The sequence below is a fragment of the Crinia signifera genome, chromosome 19 (genome assembly GCF_055691185.1).
Source record: "Crinia signifera chromosome 19, ASM5569118v1, whole genome shotgun sequence".
NCBI lineage: Eukaryota > Metazoa > Chordata > Amphibia > Anura > Myobatrachidae > Crinia > Crinia signifera.
The window spans coordinates 62,995,134-63,018,345 of NC_139226.1; the positions used below are offsets into that span (position 1 = coordinate 62,995,134).

The following is a 23,212-nucleotide window of genomic DNA, read 5'->3' on the forward strand; positions in this document are numbered from 1 at the left end:
AGAATCCCCAAGTGGGGAACCGTACCCTCTATTTAGGTCCACTTTTTCAAGCAGACCCTCTGCGCTCAATTGGAGGGAGTGTTCCACTCCGGGTTGCAATCTTCTATTTCTTTCGTATGGATCACCATGTAGAGAGAATAAAGATTTGCCCCCAATGGTGAAATACAGTTTTATTCTATAAAATACAAGTTTAAAATACAATAATGGGTGCACACGATGGAATCAATTGGATGGAAAAAAGGATGGAAAACCACAGGCGTCCCTGGATGCTGGGGATGGAAATTCTCCTGGTGATGGGTCCACTGGATGCAAGTCCCTGCTGCCAACGCGTTTCAAACAAATTTTGTCCTTTCTCAAGGCATAGAGACTCTTTCCCATGAGAGGTTATTTATACCTCTCTATCCACTTAACAAGGTAATGCCTAATTCCAGACATGGATTCGCTAGCCCACTAATTCCTATGTAAAACAAAAGTCAAAGGTGGATTCATGTTCCGGGACATGTGAGCAGGCAGCCGCCCTTCCCTCACAGGTTTTCCTTAATTGCAGCGTTTTCCACAGTACACTGACGTCCGCCGGAAGAGGTGCATCAAGACCGTGCCGGAAGTCTCTCTTGTGATCCCGGAAGCGGCTTGCGTTCCATTGCTGTGTACCGGAAGTCCTCTGCGTTCCACCGCCATTTTGCCGGCGGAGAGTGTATCCACAGCTTTATTATTCCCCGCACAAGTCCCCAATCCATCACGTAATTTGATATGTGGGGAAATCAAAGAGAACAGGATTAATATACCTCAAATGCAGGAGTATTGCACATATTATCGTCATATTTAGTCCATACAGTGAGAACTTTAAAAGAGATCAGAAAAAATGATAAAAATAATGGAAGAGGATTAAAAACACTTAAAATCTGTCCAATCCATAAAATAATTCCATTTATAAAAACCATTTCAACTCGAAGTCTTTGTTAAGACCATTTGGGGATAATGTTTTGTATTGATATATGACATTCATTTCTTTTTTGGCCAATTTTGTGGCGATGTTACCCCCTCTGTCTCCTATTGTGATCTTCTTACTAGCAGCAAAATTTTTTATGAACTTTGGGTCGCAATTATGTTCTTTTTTAAAGTGCATTGACAGTGCATGTATTTCTAGGCCTTTCCTGATATTACGTAGATGTTCTCCTAATCTGATTTTCAGAGATCTACTTGTACGTCCAATATAAAATTTGTCACATGTACATTTAATCACGTAGACAATGTTGGTGGAATGACAGGTTAAAAAGTCCTTGATATTGCACTGTTGTCCATTGATCTGTAATTCGGTAAGTTTCTTCCCGAATTTATTGGTCACGCATTTGCACCCAAGGCAGGAGCCACACCTAAAGAAACCTTTAGTTGACACAATGTCTCTTTTAGGTGAGCTTGGTAGAAGACTTTTGGTTAGCTTAGATTTTAAGTTAGGTGCTCTCCTGAAGATGCATTTAGGTTGATTCGGTAAGGACATGCCTATGATTGGGTCTTTCTTTAGGATTGACCAATGTTTCCCCAAAATGGCCTTAACATCACTGTGTTGTGTTGTGAAATCAGTGATGAAAGACCACTTAAAGGTATCTGAGTTGTCTGAGTTATGTTTCTTACATATCTCTTTCTTTTTAAGGAGTTCTTTCCTATCCAGTGTTTTTGTGGCCTCTATCGCTTTCTCTAATTCTTGTTTATTATAACCACTTGATAAAAAATTCTTTTTCATCTCTTCAGCTTGTTTTTCAAAGACTTTTGGCTCTGTGCAATTTCTCTTTAGTCGTTTAAATTGACCCGTTAGTATCGAGTCTAGCCAATTGTCTTGGTGCCAGCTGTCCCTGTTAATGTATGACCTGGAGTCTGTGGGCTTAATGAAGTTTTTAGTCTTTATTTTCCCTTCTTCTATATAGATCTCCAGGTCAAGGAAGCTGACTTTTTGTAGGCTGATTTCATATGTGAGGGTGATATTTCGGTTATTTGTATTTAAATAAATACAACATTTTTCTAAAACCTCTCTGTCACCTCTCCAAATGAATAAAATATCATCGATATAGCGTCGCCATGACACTAGGCCCGCCCCAAATGGGTTGTTATTGAATACGCACTCTTCCTCCCATGCTCCCATGAAGAGATTGGCGTAACTTGGGGCGAACCTGGTGCCCATGGCGGTGCCCCTCTTCTGGATAAAAAATTCACCCTTAAAAACAAAATAATTGTTGTTTAAAATGAAGCGAATCCCTTCAATTAAAAATTCCTGAAGGTGTTTTTCGAGATCTGTGGTCAAAAGGGCCTTTTTGGTGGCCTCTATACCTTGATTATGATCTATAATGGTATAGAGGGAGCTCACATCTGCCGTTACTAAATAAAAATCATAACACCAGTTAAAATCTTCTAAAAACTGTAAGACCTCGGTGGTATCTTTTAAATGTGAGCGGTTCTTTACCACTAGGGGTTGGAGGAAGGAATCTATGAACAAAGACAGATTGGCTGTTAGAGATTCCATGCCCAAAATAATGGGCCTTCCTGGTGGTTTTGTTGCATTTTTGTGTACCTTCGGTAACACGTAAATGGTGGGAATAATGGGATCTTCGATGTTTAAAAATTTTAATTCTTTGTCCGATATGGTGCCTTTATTATGGAATTTGTCCAATATACCCTACATGGCCAAAGTCATTTTCCTTGTCGGGTCTCCCCTCAATTTCTTAGAAGTCTCTTGTTCAGCCAGTTGTCTATAAATTTCGTCCTCATAGTCCTTTTTGTTAAATTCACGATACCTCCCCCCTTATCCGCCGGTTTTATTATCAGGCTATCCTCCTCCATTAATTTCCTTATTGCATTTCTTTCTTTTTTAGTTAGGTTAGGTTTCTTCATCCTATTCCTTGGAATTTCTTCCAATTTTTGCAGGTCATCAATTACCATGTTTCCAAAGGTCTCAATAAAACATCCTCTCAGATGCATCGGGTAAAATGTAGATTTCGGTCTAAAAGGTGTGTTATGTTCCTCAGTTGTATTCCCTTCTTCCGTTTTTTGTTGGAAGAATTTTTTTAAAGTGAGCTTCCTCAAGAATTTTTGTACATCAATATAGATGTTAAATTGGTTAATTCCTGTAGTCGGGCAAATGTTCAGACCCTTTTCTAGTAATGTCCTTTCCTCTTCTAATAATATATGATCACTGAGGTTGAATATTTTGACCTTCTCTCTTTTTTTCTCTGTCTCAATATATTCCTCCCTAATGGTCTGTTTTTTAAGTTGGCGTTTTTCCTTCCTCCTTTGTTTAATTTTTTCTTTGTGTTTTATTTCCCCTTCGTTGTTTCTGGGGTTGCAGTCGATCATCCCCCTTCTTTTTTCTAAAAAAGGGTAGGGAGAGTCGATTCTCTTCCTTGGGGTGAAGCGGTTATTATTGGGTAAGGGGGAATGGTCATATACAATGGGGTCTGGTCTTCTTCTTATCGGAGATCTTTGATCCCGACTGTAATATTCTCTTCTTGAGTATTCTCTATGATTTTGAGTTTTGAATTTCCTTACCGTAGTTCTACCTCTATTTCTATATCTTAGATGTTCTAGGGAATTTTCTCTTTTATCCTCTCTCCAATTGGGTCTTTCTCTCCTTCTACAGTTGTATTTCCACTCTGGTTCTCTCCTGGGCTGATATTTTTCTTTTAAATTTACTCTTATATCCTGATCTGTTTTTTGTTGTTCAGTCTTCTTTTTATTGGGGCTAGCACTGGTTTTGTTTTCTCTGGTATCTCTTTGAAATTTTTTTACTTTTCTGTTAATGAGGATTTTTTCAGCTTCATTTATTCTGTTGCTGATAATTTCCTCCTGTTCTTTGTAATATTTCTGGTCAGAAAATGGTTGAACCGTATTCCTATATTCCTTAATTTCCCCATCCAAACTATTTAGTTCCTCCTTTCTTTCTCTAATAATGAGCTGCATAACTTCTATTGAACTATTTTGCAGGATATCTGCAGCTCATTATTATTATTATTTAGAAAACATAAAAATACTTTAAAACATGACATAAAAGACACATATATGTGTATTACAAGAGTAAACAGTTTTGGTTGTACGTAGACACTTCAATTTTTTCACATGAACACTCCTTTGACAGATTGTTAGTCGCTGTTATTACTGTTCTTTGACTGTTTGTTAGTTGGAGTTTAGTCGGTTAGGATGTAGAGCCCAACGCGTTTCGTCAGTATAACTTCCTCAGGGACGAAAGCAAACCGATACTCGAATATTGAATAGGAAACTAGTATTCCAGAATCTCACAAATGAGGAGTAAACAGCCGTGAAATAGAGTACTTCTATGAAGATAGTTAGCTCAAAATGAGCTCAAAATATATGGCCTTTAGTCCAGCCAACAACCATCTATAAATGGTGTGTCTCAGTTGGATCCCAAAGAGAATCAAAAAGAATTGTAGTAATGTTGATAAATTTGAAGATCAAGTAAAGATCTTTGACATCAACGAAAATGTATGATACATTTTGGCATTCTCTACCACCTGCAGCTTAAACCCCTGGTGAAGTCTGTGTAAGACTAAACCAACAGATGTGGATCTTGAAATTTAATACATTTTTTATAAAAATATAAATTTTTATCAGTTGTGTACATTTCTCCATACCTGTTCAAACTATTGGTGAAAACCTACAAGGTGGTGGATTTTACTAGCGCTCTCAATTTACATTATATATATATGTATGAGAGAGACAAATGACCAGGCGGCACTCGGAGACTTGTAAACCAAACTCAGTGTATTCAAAACCGCATCAACGTTTCGGGGAGTTTCCCCTTCATCAGGATAAAAAACAGTGCATAATACAAACAATAAATACAGTATCTTACCCAGCCATTTCCCAGGTCGCACAGGGGGATGTTCCTGCCGCTCGGTCTCGTGCATGTCGGTCCCTGATGACGAGCAGATCCTGATCCAGATTCGAAACATATGTCGGATTAAACAATATTTTTTCACTGCTACAAAGTCTGAGTGCCGCTGTTCACAAGGAATATATATCAATCCAAAGACCGGCACTCAGACTCCCCCATGGGGTCACTTGCTCAGATGCCTTCTGTCAAGGGACTCAGCCTGATGCATAAAAACAACAGCAGCACTCTTACAAGCCTCAGAGTGCCGCTGTTCTATCGATCGAGAGAGAGAGACGGACGATTGTTTTGCACTCTGTATTAAACTTCGATGAGCACTCCGTGATGTGCCTGGTTATTTGTCTACCTATGACAGCAAATCAAGTCTCATGCTGTCCACAAGCTACAGTACCAGCACCTTCTGTGATAATTTTATGTGTACAATACCGTAATTTTAGAAATGCACCTTTGGGGCGAATGTATTTAGTGTTATGGGTTACCTGAACTCTGATCTCAGCACAATAAAGGCATCAGACCACAAGTGGTTTCACTTTTAGTTGCAGATTACCAAAGGTAAGATACAGTACATCTGATGTCCTCACATGAGACCTGACCTTCACATGTAATCAGCAATCTCCACCCACTCGCACCACAAAAACATTCATTGCGAAAGTGCCCTGTAAAGGCATATAGAACTGAAATAAACAGCCCAAGTTATGAGGATAACCTCTAACACACAAATTGTGGTGTGTTACTGTACATTCACAGCTCTTACACACTGGTCTGATTAAATCCAAGTCCCTCTTACCCTTAAACATTGCATACATTTAGTGGGGGTCACACAGATGAAAAGACCCCACACGAGTGAGAGCTTTAAATAGAAAGGAAAAAAAATCTGAAAAGCCATGTATGTACCATTATTTAGCTTATTCTGAGTCGCACCCAAAGTGGCTGTAACAGTTGTACCTTAGTATCTGATCAGCTAATTTGGCGGGTTCAGGTGTCTGATAGCGAAAACCTGTGCTGCCCACTGGTTGCATCTGCTGCAACAGATCAGAACTTGCAGCAACCCCAAACTAGGTCCTGAAACAGGCTTCCCTATATGCCTGGCACTCCCATAAATCAGGGTGGGAGTGTATTGTCGCCACCCATTTCATTCCCCAAAATGTCCTATTTCACGAAAATATAGATCCAGACAAGTTGTGTCCATCTTAGATTGGGACAGACATGCATGACTTCATAAATTCACATCTGTTCATACACTGTATACAGTACATCGCAACTCCACATACACAGCAGATTAAACCTAAAGAGGTGTACAGTACATACTGACTGAAGGCATGGTGATTTTGACTAAGCCGGGTCAAAATGAAGGAGGTATGCAGTAGCCCTTTTTCCCCTAATCCTAGGGCCGGGGACACCGGGTGCTCTCTCCATGCCTAGTTCCCTGCAATGGAGGAGGGGGTAGGGTAAAGAGTATCCCCCCCCCCCCCCTCCCTTCATGCTTTACCATCCACTAGGGCGTGAAGGGAGAATAACCTATTGTACAGGAAGCATGGCGAGTGCAGGGGTGCACTGATAGTGTCCATGTTGACGGTGTTGACACTTGGGTCCAAAAAACCATAAAAACACATGTCAACCTTTTGACTGTCGAGCTTCCCCATGTCGTCCTAATGCTTGTGTCAACATAATGACCCAGTTGACCTAAGACCCAGGTCTATTTTTTCAGGTGTCAACCTAGGCCCATGTCTGTCTTCAGTGGTCGACCCAATGCATTTCCACCTTACTGTGGTCGACTCTACGATCCATACCTGTTCTCAAAATAAAGCATGTATGCAATTAGGTTATTTTGTTGGTAATGCAATGGGGGTTGATACTTTTGTAGCTTTAGATTGCTCACACTTTGGGCTATCTGTGGTCCTCCACGTGTGTTCCAGGTTCCCTTTATAATGCAGCCATCTCAGGAATACTTCCACGGGGTGCAGGAAATTGCAGCCAGCGTTGTGAAGACATTTATATATCTCTGCCTTTTGAAATCCTCAGCATGATTTATGCCAGTGGTTCCCAACCCTGGTCCTCAAGTACCCCCAACATTGCACGTTTCCCAGGTCACCCGGCAGGTGCACTCATTATTTAAACACATTTTAAAAGATCCGCAGGTGGAGCTAATTATGTCACTTGTGATTCTGTGAGGAGACCTGGAAAACTTGCACTGTTGGGGGGTACTTGAGGACCAGTGTTGGGAACCACTGATTGATGCAATAGAGAGACAGTAATTACTAACTGCGGTTCTTACATTAATGGATCTTACATTATCAATAATACTGCTACATATATTATTATACTTTTTTTTATTTAATGACGGTTGTCATTGTTGTGAATTTTTTTATATATAAATATACATTTTATATATAGTTCCCGCTTACTTGGTATTTTTTCGTTTGCTATCAAAAAGGTTGGAGTACCCCTTATCCCTGCTTATTTTAGCAGCAGCTATCGGAATTGAGGGCGAAATGTAATAGGGTGCGATTTTTAGACTAAAAAAAAATCGCACCAAATCGCACCTTTAAAAATCGCATTTTTTGCCGCGAATTCGCATATGTAATGAGATGCGAATTAGCGGCAAAAAATGCGATTTGCCGCGATTTGCCGCGATTTTTAGTCATGAAAATGTGCGCATTTTCAGTCATGAAAATGTGCGCATTTTTATTAATGGGCCCGCTGGGACTTGTAGTCCACCTGTAAAAAGAATGTTTATAAAAAACACACACACAGAGAAGTACAAGTTTATTACACACACACACCTCAATTTTACACCAGCATACTTACCATTCCTGGATCCAGCGCTGGTCTGGCTGCTTCACAGCCGGCTCCCCCCGCACTGACAGGCAGCGGGGAGAACCGGCTTTCTCCGTTGCCTGTCACCGGCTTTCTCCGTAGCGCTGTCCCAGTGCTACAGAGGCTGAGAGCGTGATTGGCTGAGCTACAGTATGCGTCTCCATGGAGACGCATAGCTCAGTCCTGATTGGCTGAGCTATGCGTCTCCATGGAGACGCATACTGTAGCTCAGCCAATCGCGCTCTCAGCCTCTGTAGCACTCGGACAGAGCTACAGAAGCTACGGAGAAAGCCGGTGACAGGCAACGGAGAAAGCCGGTTCTCCCCGCTGCCTGTCAGTGCGGGGGGAGCCGGCTGTGAAGCAGCCAGACCAGCGCTGGATCCAGGAATGGTAAGTATGCTGGTGTAAAATTGAGGTGTGTGTGTGTAATAAACTTGTACTTCTCTGTGTGTGTGTTTTTTATAAACATTCTTTTTACAGGTGGACTACAAGTCCCAGCGGGCCCATTAATGCCCTGCATGCTGGGACTTGTGGTTCTCCAAGTCCCAGCATGCGGGGGAGGTCTGCTGGCACTTGTAGTTCGCCGGTAAAAAGCAATGTAATGATATGTATGATGGATTTAACCCTATCAGGCCGGCGTCCACTGGCCACGGACGCCGGTGACAGCCCCGGGCTTCAGCCCTGGACGGGTGAAGCCTGGGGGGGGGACCCCTTTATTGGGGGGGTCCCCACTCCTCCAGGTACCCCGTCCAAGGCTGACCAGCCACGGTGCTCATGTTTTGGCCGGGGGACCTTGTATAAAAAGTGTCCCCCGGCTGTGGCATGACACCGCGGGCTGTTGGAGCCCGGTGCTGGTTTCAAAATACGGGGGACCCCCAGATTTTTTGTCCCCCGTATTTTTGGAACCAGGACCGGTCCAAGAGTCCGGGGCTGGTTTCAGAAATACGGGGGACCCCTATGCTTTTTGTCCCCCCGTATTTTTAGAACCAGGTCCGGCTCAATGAGCCCGGGGCTGGTTATGCTTAGGAGGGGGGACCCCACGCCGTTTTTTTTTTTATAAAAACACTTTTACACATTTTTATTAACAGAACCATGCACAGATCTCAATGATCTGTGCATGGTTCTGTCAAATTCGCCTGTCAGAACCTGGTCTATTTTTTTTGCGATTTTTGGTAACATTGACCAAAAATCGCACCCTATTACATTTGCGAGTTGTATACTTTATAATGGGAAAACATCTGGATGCGAATTGAAATGTGACTAAAAATCGCACTTCTAAAAGTGCGATTTCGCGGTAAAAAGTGCGATTTTTTACCGCGATTTTCAACCTATTAAATGTGCGATTTTCGGAAAATGTGCGATTTCGGCCGTTTTTGACCAAAAATCGCACATGTCTAAAAAATCACACCCTATTACATTTCGCCCAGTTTAACAGATCTGCACTTCGTTACTTTTTGTTTTGTTGTTGTATCTAGCTAAGCTATTAACCAACCAGCCCCATACAGATATATCCCGCAATGTCAGGCATTCCCAACCACGGTCCTCAAGGCACACCATCAGTGCAGGTTTTAGTGATATCCAGGCTTCAGCACAGATGGTTTAATCAGAATAACTCAGGTACTAATTAGGTCACCTGTGCTCAAGCCTGGATATCACTAAAACCTGCACTGTTAGTGTGCCTTGAGGACCGTGGATGGGAATGCCTGCGCTATGCTGTTGCTACGTATTACAGCTTAAGGTACTGGAATTTTTATGCAAATGCAGGGCGTCATGCTATTTGTTTGCATTGCCGCTGTCTCATTCATTTCAATCCATAGTGTTATACATACTATGGCATGTAAAACTAAAACAAAAAGTGTTGATGCACTGCGCTGCTATTAGTAAAATGTTGGGGACCGTCTGCTGGACAGAAAAGATGAGGCCGGACACACTGATTTATGAAATTATCAAAAAGCATACAATTTATTACATAAAAATTAATATAATAAAAATAAATATAACAAATGACTTTAAAACAGAGCTATATAAGACGCAACACTGTGAAATTCATATGAATGGAGTCTCCAATTATTTATGATATATTAACCCAAGATAGGTTAGCAGCAATAAAGTGACAGGTATAGGGAGCAATAAGTGGAAAAAAACGGGGATGGTTGTAGAACAACACAATTGGGCGCTGTGAGGTGTTGTGGTGCGAAGCAGCTACTAAACAAGGGATTGAGAGTCCCTATGTTAGGAAAAACAGAAAAGATATACAATAGTAGCGCTAAAAATTAAAATATAAAAAATTTAATGACATAAAAAAGGGGGGTAACACAATGTAAGTAGTTACCGGATTCACTGGAGTGTGCTGTCCCGTCTAACTGTGAATTGATGAAATATCTCCACAGACAGTGATGTCGATCGGGGGACTCCAGGTAACAATACGCCGCACGGCTGGTGGCTGATGTGATTGCTGCTCACGTAGGTGACAGCCGGGATCTCCCTCGCTACGTGAGCAGCAATCACATCAGCCACCAGCCGTGCGGCGTATTGTTTCCTGGAGTCCCCCGATCGACATCACTGTCTGTGGAGATATTTCATCAATTCACAGTTAGACGGGACAGCACACTCCAGTGAATCCGGTAACTACTTACAGCTGCACAGTAAGCCTCCGGCGCTACGGCGCATCACGCTCCGTGAGTATCAAGGATAAAATCTAATACTCTGCTTTGTACCGGTGACTAACCTTACAGCCCCAATAACTCTTTTTTTGCGTGTTACTTTACATGCTAATGGACTGGCTTTATACTCAATTACCGGCTCATTAAACCGCCCTAAACATCGAGGCTATTACGGATCTTACTATTGCTCCCTATACCTGTCACTTTATTGCTGCTAACCTATCTTGGGTTAATATATCATAAATAATTGGAGACTCCATTGATATGAATTTCACAGTGTTGCGTCTTATATAGCTCTGTTTTAAAGTCATTTGTTATATTTATTTTTATTATATTAATTTTTATGTAATAAATTGTATGCTTTTTGATAATTTCATAAATCAGTGTGTCCGGCCTCATCTTTTCTGTCCAGCAGACGGTCCCCAACATTTTACTAATAGCAGCGCAGTGCATCAACACTTTTTGTTTTAGTTTTTCTGTCTCTCTGATGAGTTTGTGGTGAACTCACTGGATGCCTGCTGCAGCTGGTTTACAATATATGGAACACCATTAGTGTCTAGTTACACAAAATTTTAAATAAGCGCCGGGACTGTGAAGCCAAGTGGGGGCTTTTAAACCTCCACTCGACTCCACCCCTTTTTCCTATACTATGGCATGTGTTTTATTTGTGGCAACTCATGCCTTAGTACATGCCTCTATTCCTTTCACCGTATGCATGTAAAATGAATCTATTCAAATTTGGCTTACTAACTTTCAAAGCCCTGCATGCCCAAAGTACTTGAAGCCGCTTCGGATTCCTTTCTGCCCTGCTCATTACTGCAATCTGTAGGTGTATTATTCGCATTGCCTAGAATCTTGCTAAGTTCATGTGTTTAAAAGTATTTAAAAATGTTTTAAAAAAAGTAAAAAATATTTAATATTGCATGTAATCGCATCCCAGAAATTAAGGCAGAGGCATTTGTGGGTGGCCATAATTTTTATGCTGTGGAGAGGACAAGGACTTCATTGCTGTATTAGATTCCTTGGTGACTTGTAGTTGCAGACAAACATCACGACCCCTGGGCCACACACCGGTTTTAGCCAGCCGACAAAATAAACGGACAAAAGGTTTATTGCCGTCGATGTAAGCCTTTCAGGATACTTTAAGTGGCGATGTCTCGAATTCCAGCATTGGTGGCTTTCTCTTTATTTAAAATCATAAATTTTCACTTAAGGACTTTATATTGATTAGTGATCAGTCACTTATTACTTAAAATATTAGTCACAGTTTAAATTCAAGTGCTGGAAGTGGAAATGATAAATTTTATAAAAGGAAAGCAGGAATAAGTATAGGCTTGAATAAAAATAAAGTTCTTGTGGTAAAGGAAGTAAATAAATATTGTGATAAAAAATAATGAAAAATTAATAATGAGCGTGACACCTGAGGAAAGAAAAGGGTTACAAAATATGTATACAGCTCCTTTAAGGATTAAATGACCAAATGCTCTACACCAGGGCTGGGCAACACCGGCCCTCCAGATGTTGATGAACTACACATCCCAGCATACCTTGCATCAGTTTCATGGCCACATAGCAAAACTAATGCAAAGCATCCTGGGATGTGTAGTTCATTAACATCTGGAGGGCCGGTGTTGCCCAGCCCTGCTCTACACTGTCCCCTGTCCGACGCAGGCTGAGATGTCAATACAGCTGATTGACAGTACCTCAGCCTGCACTGACAATCACTGCTGTGGGCAATGCGGGAGCAGCCTGGCTACATGACAGTCTCTCTCCGGCTTCTCCTGTCCGGCTGCTGCTATTTTAACTTGCGGCTGAGACTTCTGCCGGCGGGTGACATCGCTCGGCTTCTCCGGCGAGTGGCACTCAGCTGTAGTGCTGCTTGGGGTCCTTCAATGTCAGGATCAACGCGTTTCGTGCCCAAGCCACTTTTGCAAGTAGGTGGGGACACTGTAGAGCACTGCGGTCCTTTAATCCTCCTTAAAGGAGCTGTATATATATTCAAGCCTATCATGGTTCCTGCTTTCCTACACTTTATATCAGTGGTTTCCAACCTTTTTTGGGGTGTGAGCTACTCGCGGCAAAATAAACCACCCGAAGAGCTACTAAAATAAAAATCTGCCTACAAATAATGCCCTTTACACATGATGCCACACACTGTAATGCCCCTGACACACTATGCCACATACATAACTGCGTGCGTGAGCCAAACATTGGGTGTAGCCACATGGGGTGCGTCCAATGAAAATTACCGGTTAGCACAACTTTTTCATAGTGTACATTTTTGCCCACCTATTTCTGTACATCACCGTATAGAATGTAATTTTTGAAACCAAGGACTTATTGTATATGAATGTTTGAATTTTTTGTTACACCCACTTTCTCATCTGTTTATGGTCTAAAGTGCTGAGTAAACTGCATGTTGTATATTATGGTCCTGATTTAATTTGACAGTACTTGTATCATTTTTCAGATTGCAGACATCATCCGGGGAAAATCGTCTTCTCCACACGGTCATATTCAGAAAAGTAGAAGAGAAGACATAGACCCTTCTTGTTCTTCACCACTACAAATAACATCGTCCTGTTACAGTCTTTAAATTACTTCTCGATAAAGAGTCCTTTACATGTCCTACCTCATACTCTATACCTGTGACCACTATGGGGGAGAGGAATGAAGCCTCAAAGAGAGAGATAGAGGGATGAAATTGCCAAAGCAACCAATCAACTTCTAACTTATATCTACTATGGGGCCAGATGCACTAAGCTTCGAAAATGATAAAATGGAGAGTGAAAAACAACCAACCAATCTCCTGCCTGTGACAAGACAGGTAGGCACTGATTGGCTGGCTGTTTATCTCTCTCCAATTTATCACTTTTGAAGCTTAGTGCATCTGGCCCATAGTCTTTAAAACGTGGATGCTTTGAGCAACTAAACTTTTCTTTCAAAGGTTTGAAATCTCTCTCCTTATGTGAGAAGGGATGACTTTCAGTGGAAGCCCTTGCCTGCCTAGTAGGAACTACAGTACAATGCCACAGAATTCAACCATCTTATTGTGAAAATTGACTAAGGACACTTTAAGGACCTAGCAGACAAGAAGAGACATCTCAAACTGCCAGCAAACATTAACTGCAGCATTATATCGTTCCTCGACACAACCCAGTGGCGACAAATTTCCTTTTTTCTGATTCATTGAACACATTCACAAAAGGTTCTAGATCAGGTGTGGCCAAACCTGTCCTCAAGATCTACCAACAGTTCATGTGTTTCACCAACCTACAGCTAGGGATTTGGCAAATGTGAACTCTTGGTAGATCTTGAGGACCGGTTTGGCCATCCCTGCTATAGATAAAATTCCTGCGTAAACTTGTTCCTGCAACACAATGCTAAATGGTCATTACCAAGCCATAATGGAAAGGAAACTGTTCTACAACATTGGGAAGATACTGGCAGTCTAATCTTCTCATTTGCTTGCATGTGATTGATATGCTATGGTGGTGGTGTTTGTATGACATGGGTTTTGCTGAAAGCTTTTGCATACCTGTAAATTATTTAATATTTTTTTTTACAATAAATATTTTTTTATTAAAACAAGCTGCGTTTGTCAGAGGACAAGTGTAAATGCATACTGTGGGAAAGGTACCGGGAGCACTAGTCACTAACAGAGGCTCTTAGTACTGAAGTAGATTTGGATTACATGAGCAAATTGGTTGAAGAAGAGATTTTGACTGCTCTTGCTATCTCTGTACCATACTCGGAAGCTTCTAGCCTATGACCATTAAGGAAAAAGCAATGTATCATCAAAGAGACTACATCCAACAGTTGCTTTGCTTACATTTTGATTTACATCTTGCAATTTATAGTCTGGATTTCTGTTAATTGTATCCAACATGGCAGGGAGGATTTCCAAGAGAATTTCTGAGTCTCTTTTATTAAGGTAAGTTTCTGGGCCCATGGCTTGTGCATCTCAAGACCCTGTGTAAATGGTTGAAACACTGTTGTATAAACTGTCTTTATTACGCGGTATAATCACAATAATTATTTCCAGACATAAAACAATCCACAATGTTTCTTGTCCCACCATGATGATATTATATATCTCCCTTGCTGCTTGCAAAATGGCTGTCACCATTGTAATAAAGTGAAGCCATGTCACTATTCCACATGACATAAAACAGATCTGTCTATTGGCAGAAATGTACTGGATTATTCATACACAGAGGGGTGTATTCAATGCCCTTTAAGTATTCAACTGACCCCCCTGCATATGTTGATTTCCCCTCTCTCCGTTTTTTGAGCAAGGGGGAAATTGGCATATGCAGCCGCTGAAACAGTGAGACTCGCGTTTGGGGGAATCCTCACCTTCCTGTGATAGGGAGGAATGTAGTATAGGGTGGGCGGCTGGCAAGGGGGTTAAATAGTGAGTATCGCGCTTTTTCTGAGATCCCCCCTCGCCAGCATCATTGCATACGGGCTTGAGAAAGAAAAGTCCAGGGACATAACAGGTCAAACAACTGCATCTTAACCTTAGGGCCGGTATCATTAATACAGTCCTTTTAAATATGTACAAAAAGATTCTCTAACTTTGGAAGTGGTAATTTATATTTTACTACATATGTTAATAAGTAAGGTTAATACTAAACATTATACCGTATTTTACTGATGGTGCCAAAAATGTCAGTTTGAGATTTTGATGGACATAGTAAATTTATCCACCTGTTACATAAAACCATTTTTTCAAAATAATATTTTTTTGCATACAAATATAAGTCATTCGAATACTGTAGGTAGTAAAACATTATGCTGTAGGTCAATAGTTCGGAATGTTGACATTTATTTTATGTTGTCATGAATGTCAAGTGATTATTGTCCTAAGTCTAATGGAGCTAGATTTTGCTGAGCGATGCTAGATCGTTCAGGTAAATCGCTTAGCACACAGCGCTGCACAGCAATGTGTCAGCGCTGTGGGCTGAGCAACCTGTCAAGGCCAGTGTTCTCCGGTGAGAATTGGCCCTGACCGTCAATCTAACTAGATTTATCCAGCATGCTGGATCTTAATTGCCAGGCAATCGTGTCTATTGCTATGGCCCTTTCACACAGACCGATGTAGGGGCATTTTCTAAGGGATGTAGTCAAATTAAGGCAGCACTCTCCAAAATAAATATATAAAACAGGTCATGTTACAATCAGCTCAGTTTGACACTCTTGGGAGTAGGCGTGTCAACAAATCACAATTCCATTTAGTACCCTTCAAAGTTCTGTTCCAAATAGAGTCTGAGACACAAAGCACTTTAAATAAAATGTAAAAAAAATATATTTTCCAAGCTGGATAAAGAGGACTCATTTTCAAACCCGGATAAGTCGGTGGCCTCTGTTACGATGACTGGACTGGCATTGTGATGGTCAGCACCTGAAATGAACATATGATACACGTATAAACCTAGCTGATAAATTTAGGATTGATTGTTGGAATACACGCTATGAGAAGAATAGTTAAAATGTACACGAGTCCCTATTTTGTTTATTTGCTATCTATTTACAAACAATAATATATTTTTTTTTTAAGCAAAGCTTGGAGAGAGATAACATTGTTAGGGATAAAGTACTAACCATGCAGCTTCTAATCTACATAAATAGTAGTGGGATGGATTGTCACAGGCACAATAGGAGAGTATTGTAATTATTAGTAATACCGGAAAAAACAACATAGGACCATATTTGAAGAGCAAGTCTAACGGTACAGCAGGACTGGGCAATTGCGGCCCTCCAGATGTTGAGGAACTACACATCCCAGCATGCCTTGCATCAGTTTCAGCATGGCCACATAGCAAAACTAATGCAAAGCATCCTGGGATGTGTAGTTCCTCAACATCTGGAGGGCCGCAATTGCCCAGCCCTGGGGTACAGGGTTGGTGGTGCTCCCAAATAAGTTCAGCACAACAACTCCAAAAAGAGGTATGTCTCAGAAAGACAAAGGCAGGTATTCAATGCTGTGGGCGATTGGTGACAGCGAGCAGAGCTACCTGCTCGCTGTCACCACTCACCTTGACAGTATTCAATGCAGCCCCCTCATACGCCAATTCCCCCTCGCTCCATTTTTTGAGCGAGGGGAAATTGGCGGATGCGGCTCCTGAACCAGCGAGACTCGCGGCTAAATACAGCGAGTTTCCTGCATTAGCCGCGGGTCTCGCTGTTTTGGGGAATTCTCGCCGTCCTATGACGGCGAGGATTTCCCCAGAACATTGATTAGAGCGAGTTGCCGGCGCGGGGGTTAAACAGCGAGGATCGCTGGTTTTCTGCAATCCTCGCTGTTTAACCCCCTCGCTGGCCGCTTGCTGCGGCATTGAATACACCCCAAAGGAAGAACAAAAAGGGTTTTGCAGCACGCTTTTATATAAATAGTGGAAAAATGAAAAATGGGTGAGGATAAGATAAAACTTTTATTACACCAATTTAAAATAAGTAGATTATTTACAGATAAGCTTAATATGTAGGCTATCAATCAATATATTCAACACATAATAAACAACTATACAGTGAAAAAATTATTAATTGGTGGGTTCAAATAAAAAGTTTAATACCCACGAGAAGCATGCAATACTGGTAGTTTCTATAATTCAAACTTGTAATGACATAGATATTTAGCTATATCAGAAAAAGCATTGTGCACACCTTGCACACTGACCACAATTAATTCAAAAATTATATGGCATTGTCCATAAGTGACCATTCCCACGTATCAGCGTAAGGAGAGAGAGTATGGTCCTAAATCAGTGGTTCCCAACCCTGGTCCTCAAGTACCCCCAACAGTGCCCGTTTTCCAGGTCACCCAGCAAGTGCACAGATTATACAGGCACATTTTAAAAGATCCTCAGGTGGAGCTAATTATATCACTAGTGATTCTGTGTGGAGACCTGGAAAACATGCACTGTTGAGTGTACTTGAGGACCAGGGTAGGGAATCACTGTCTTAAATGAATGATATCCACGGAGCAGAGGAATGCAAATTAGTGTGAAAGCAGCATGAAAAAAAGCACAAAAAAAGTCAGACGAGATACATCAAAATGTATCCTTTGTCTTTCTGAGACATACCTCTATTTCTAATCTACATAATACAGGCTGCGTTTGAAATGAACAGCTAGGAGCTGATTGACTGGTCTCGCAACCAATCAGCTCATAACCAGATTTTATAAAATGTACCTGATAAATGCTAGCTAGAAGCTGATTAGTTTGCATACTCTCCTTGTCCACTACTCTACAGAAACTTTGGCCCTTAGAGTTCTATGTACCAAGTCTTGGAAAGATGAAAAAAATAAAATAGGAGACGTAAAGAGGAAGACGAATGTCAAAGAAAAAGACAGCGGAGGGAGCTCGGCTCATGTGGAGAATTTTGTTCATGTTTGTGCTACTCTAATAAAATTGGATTGTAGACACCATCCTTAGGTGTGCTTTACGCCATGCTCCATGTAGGGCAGACTACATGGAGCAGACTACAATTGAGCATCGCTGAAGCTGCTGCCTAAGAAACTGGACATTTTCCTTTGCTCTTGTTGGCGGTACCGCTGCCATGTGGAGAGTGGGAGGAGCGGTGAGCCCTCAGTCCAGTCACTGGCCCAGTGATGGCCATGAGGAGACGAAGCTGAATGACGGAAAAAAAGACGCCACCCGACAGCATGCACAGCCGTGACACCGCACTCCCGAGATGGAGCGCAGGCAGGCAGAAGCAGGCCCTGAAGTCCGGCCTGTCCTCTTGGAAGCAAAGCTGAGAGGACAAAGTGCCTAGTTGTATTGCTGCACTCCCTTGGATACGGAGTATAAGCAGGCAGAAGTGGGCCACAGAGCTCGGCAGCCACGGTCCCCCTTCGAGAGGAGGAGATATATCAGGGAGGCAGCATTTGCCACACATAACATGTTGATAGCTTCAGGAGCCACATGCAGTCCTAAAGGGGAGACTTAGACTCCAGGATATGGAGAGCGGAATCAAGAGGCAGCATGGCACATAGGTACATGTCCTGAGACCATCCGGGGCCCCTCTAAGCAAAGAAGGTCCTAGAAAACGGCACCCATGGTGCAGACAGGCAGTGGCAAAAGCTGCCTATCTGTTCTCAGTGTAAAAGTAGAACAAAATAAAACAGAATTGAAAATAACATTTCTATTAGCCCTGGAGAGAGCAAACAAATGCCCAGCTCCCATAGGGCACAATCTAAGACTGCCTGGGAAGGGGAAACAGAAGGGGAGGAGCTAGCCACAATTCTTTAATTTCTTAAAAATGCCCATGCTCCTGGTAGCCGTCCTTCTATTCCCCACTGTGAACTCTAGTGTCACCTAGTGGATAAGGGGAAAATTAATGACATGTTCTCTTGCTTTGTATTATTTATTTATTAACAGTTTCTTATATACAGTAGTGCACAGATATTCTGCAGCACTTTACAGAGAATATTTGAACATTCACATCAGTCCCTGCCCCAGTGGAGCTTACAATCTATATTCCTTATGCACACTCATTCATTCAAGGGTTATTTTTCTTAGGAGCCAAATAACCTACCATTTTATTTTTGGAGTATATATTATATTTCTATGGAACAATGTTATATTATGTCAATTTATATGTTAAATTGATGTTCTAAATCACCTATTAAAATGTATGTCTTTAAAAACTAAATTGATAAAAAACAAAGCAAAAAAGACTCAGTTCCATTGTCTTGGGGGGAAAAAAAATTTGGATTCTTTAAATACATTTGGCTGTTTTCTTCACAATAAAAACATGTATTTTAATGTTCTCACACAGAGACAACCATATTAGCCCAGAAAAAAAAATACTCAATATAAAATTTACCATGGAAAGAGACAAATAACAAAACCAAGGGGGTTATTCTAGTCCATTCTTTCTGACAAAATCCTTCTTAGATGGACAAAACCATGTGCACTGCGGGTGGGGCAGATGTAACTTGTGCAGAGATAATTAGATTTGGGTGGGGTTTTTCTTTAAAGTGAGATCTATATTGAAGTGTAAAATCATGCAGTCAGTATTTTCCCTGCTCAGAAACAAAATAACTCACCCAAATCTAATTCTCTCTGCACATGTTACATCTGCCCCCCTGCAGTGCACATGGTTTTGTCCATCTAAGAAGGATTTTGTCAGAAAGAATGAACTAGAATAAACCCCCAAGTTATGTGGTCTGGGCACAAAAGGTGTAAACTGTAGAAGACTTCCAGAATAAGAATACATAATCCTCAGCTTACTGTAAGGAATAACACTATAATTCACCTTTGTGTCCTTGTTGAACTGAGCACCACTTTCTTCTTGGACAATATTGTAAGGAATGAAGATGTCCAGATGGTACAAGTCTGGACGTCCTAGTAATACAATGCGGTCTTCCCCCAGGTCTAGTATGAGAGATCTGACTGAGGACTGAGAAAAGAAAATTTCATTTAGATTTCTTCTACTAAATAATGTCCATCCCTTACACAAAACTGCATGTTAGAAAACTTAGGGTAGTATCCTTTTAGCCCCGATGCTAGCACTCCCACTGCCCCGATACCTGCTCTTATCGCTGGTAAGCAGCTGCCAGACTCACAGGAACATATGGGATCAGGGACTTTAGTTGAGGAGAATAATCAGTAATATGATTGACATATTAGTTGAATCGTGTTTACTTGACTTGTGTTTCATAAAGGAGCTGTGACTACATATTGCATTACATTACTAAGCATTTACTCCACACCCGTTTGGAATCTTCTAGAGCTATAGGTGTGATTTAGTCATTTGTATTTATTTTGTAGTGTGTGAGCCTTTTTCTTATTTGTCCAAATACTTTTAGCGAAAAACCAATCACCTGTTGTCATTCTGCTGTGGTTTTACAACAGCTATGCATTAGTTACACTGTATATAGATCAACTCTACTGTACACTGATGATCACATTTATTTATAGCTTTAATCAAAAATCAGAAGTGCCATTTTATTTTTTGGTGTAAGGACCATTTCATACATTATTATTGGCACCATCCTTTTCTTCTAACAGTGGGATTACATGTCCCGATTATTAGATTAATTCAGAGCTTTCCAAACTCCGCTATTAAGGGGCATACACACGTAGAGATGTTATTTAAGGTGGGTAATTTCCTGGTGTCCAGATCTCCCATGGAGAGCACATACACATGCAGAGATTTGTGCTAGGGCCGGGTAGTGGTTCAGAATGAGAGATTGTGATCAGTATCTCTCATTCTGTACACACAGAGAGATTTGCAGTCACTTGCTAAGCCATTTGACTAGATTTTGACTGCATACACTGACTTAGTTAACAGGAGATAATCTTTTGGGGCATACACACGGAAAGATCTGTACTTACTTTCTAAGCAATCTAGTCAGATTGCTTGGAGAATAGCACAAAATGACTCCCATGTGTATGCCCCTTTACAGTCCATTTTCTAATGATATCCATGCTTGTGCTCAAAGGACTTAATTTGTATCAATCAATTTGATTTAATAGCGGAGATTCCAATATTCTGCCATTACAGTCCAGGTATCCAGAATATTCACTGTTGAGTCAATCATACTTTTACTTTTTTGTACAGGGTGACAACAGTTACGACTTACCACTTTAGGCAAGGAGATTTCAGCTACCAAAAACTCGGGGTGTCCATCAGAAGGTTCTGCCACGATGGAGTATTCAGGTACCACTGGAGAGCTGGGAAAACACACCACAAATAAACTATACATTTAGCAATAAAAGCGATAAAGCCCATAGTAACACAACAAATTCCCCAGCGCACTGTACTCGGCCAGCAAGAGAGACTTGTATTCTACTGAACAGGATAATAAACTGCAGAGATTTTAGTAACATACGGTAAGCCACCAGCCCTGGAAAGTCATCTCTACTCTAGTGGTTCTACACTGCAAGGTAGTAGTACCAATTTGGGTCATATATTTATGTATTTGCTGGGGAATTTCGTTTTTACTTGTCTACCTTAACCCCTCCCTTACATGCACCTATGATTGGCTAATAAGCAGATTCCATTCTGTGTATAATCGTTCTAATAACACACAAACACATATACATACACATATATACACACACATAGAAATATGCAGTACCTTTGTATTTCCGAAACGAGAGTCTTGCTTGGGGGAAGCTTAGTGGGCCTGAAGTAGGAAGTAATGAAAGTAGTGAGACATATCTAGTCCTAACAACTTTAAACGTATAGAATACATATACAAACGGGACATAGCTTTTTAAAGACAGCCCTCATTTTGAATTTACAGTAGTATATCTATAGAATTATAGCCCAAGCAATTGTATGGAAAGAATCTCTGAATCTAGAGAAGGCGTGTGTAAGTTGGTAAGGTACTGCACGTGTATAAAACTGACTGAGGACACGTCACATAATTGGAAATAATAATTTTTTACTATTAGTCTACCCCTGGGTTTGCTCTGGGACCCAATCAGACAATTAAAATTATTCCAGGACCCCAGCAAGTGACTGCAGAATGGCCGCCACCCACGTGTGGTCAGTAGACGGGGCACACATGCATGGCAGCATTACAGAGGCACAAAACAGGAGCGAAGTAACCACAAAAGCAATCACTTCATTTCTTGCAGAGAAGAGCTCCTTTTGGAGTCTCTGCCCTACATGTGTGTTTTATCATATTCATGCATATGTTAAAGCTTGTACCTGCTGTGAAGGCTTTGGGGATGTCAGAGAGGCAGTGGATGACAGGGTGAGGCAGTGGATGGCAGGAAGAGGAAGCGGGAGATGGTGAAGGCAATAAATGACAGGGAGAGGCAGTTGGGAGAGAAGCCACAGGATATGGGTGCACCCCTAATGCTAGCTCTCTGCCCCTATGTATATATCGAAAGTGAAGAAGAAAAGTACTCTCTTTTGTTTGGGGGCACTCCTTAAATGTCAAAAAGGATTTTAATAAAATTTTGCTTTTAATGGTTACATTTAAAATATTGATGGACATACAGACAGACAACATCAAACATTAAGGATGAACAGTTGAATGGTATTAAATATTATAGAATAAATATGTATTCAACTGATATAAACCACAGGAGTAATCTGATAGGACACAAAAATGATCAGACAATCAAGGCTATTATTGTAAATCAGCCAGGTTTCAGATTCAAATTCTCTTGTTCCTATCAACTGTGGTAAGGAAGTAATAAGCGAAATATCAATATCAAAGTATAAGACCAGAGAGAAATTGTTCTCCTCTGGTGCAGTCCGGATGTAATCCCTTTTTGGCCTAAGCAGTCTCGGATGAGTCTAGGTATATGATTGCGTAGGTAACTGTTACAAGAAAGGGGGTGTCAAAAATAAAGATATATATCGAAGATAAGTGACACTCACAGTTGTAAAGATTGTGGAAGCTGCTGCTGACACTCTCAACCGTCCTGGTTCTCTGAGAGTCAGTGAGCGTTCGGCAATTTTTTAGCTGTATGTACAGAGTGTCTGAGTTAGGAAAAGTGGGGTGTCTGCTTTCTCCCTTTTAGTAGTGCAAATACCCTGTTGCTATAGTAACATTGCAGGGTTAAATGCTAATCAATACTTTTTGGAGATGAGAGTACCCCTAAGGGGAGGGATGTGTAAGAGGAATATAGTAAATTAGGCGTCTTACTCTTGGGGGTAGGTGTGCTGCTTTCTGTTATGTGCTGTATGATTAAAGCATTGGTAGCAGATGAGCGGCACCTGCCTCCTATGTGCGTGAGTAGGTAGATAGAGAAATAGTGATCGAGTATAGAGCCAGAGAATAAAGACAAAGGTGGGGAGAGAAACTGCCATTTGCAGTGTGGCAGGTGAAGGAATAGCAATGTTACAATAGTATGAAGTAGCG

At 41.2% G+C, this 23,212-nt stretch overlaps 2 protein-coding genes across 2 annotated transcripts in view; one reads left to right on the forward strand and one right to left on the reverse strand.

Annotated features, from left to right (window-relative positions):
* BCL3 (BCL3 transcription coactivator) overlaps nt 1-13,957 on the forward strand; it is a 69,349-nt gene extending 55,392 nt beyond the window's left edge. Inside the window, exon 8 of the mRNA XM_083162682.1 lies at nt 12,848-13,957. Within this exon, the coding sequence (XP_083018808.1) occupies nt 12,848-12,973 (126 nt within the window). The 3' untranslated portion in view covers nt 12,974-13,957. The remainder of the gene's footprint in view (nt 1-12,847) is intronic.
* Nucleotides 13,958-14,372: 415 nt separating this feature from the next.
* Nucleotides 14,373-23,212, reverse strand: part of PIH1D1 (PIH1 domain containing 1) — a 34,046-nt gene continuing 25,206 nt past the window's right edge. The window contains exons 8-11 of the mRNA XM_083162683.1: nt 21,470-21,517; nt 20,972-21,062; nt 19,642-19,785; nt 14,373-15,784 (exon numbers count right to left, since the gene is read on the reverse strand). Of these exons, the coding sequence (XP_083018809.1) occupies nt 15,749-15,784; nt 19,642-19,785; nt 20,972-21,062; nt 21,470-21,517 (319 nt within the window). The 3' untranslated portion in view covers nt 14,373-15,748. The remainder of the gene's footprint in view (nt 15,785-19,641; nt 19,786-20,971; nt 21,063-21,469; nt 21,518-23,212) is intronic.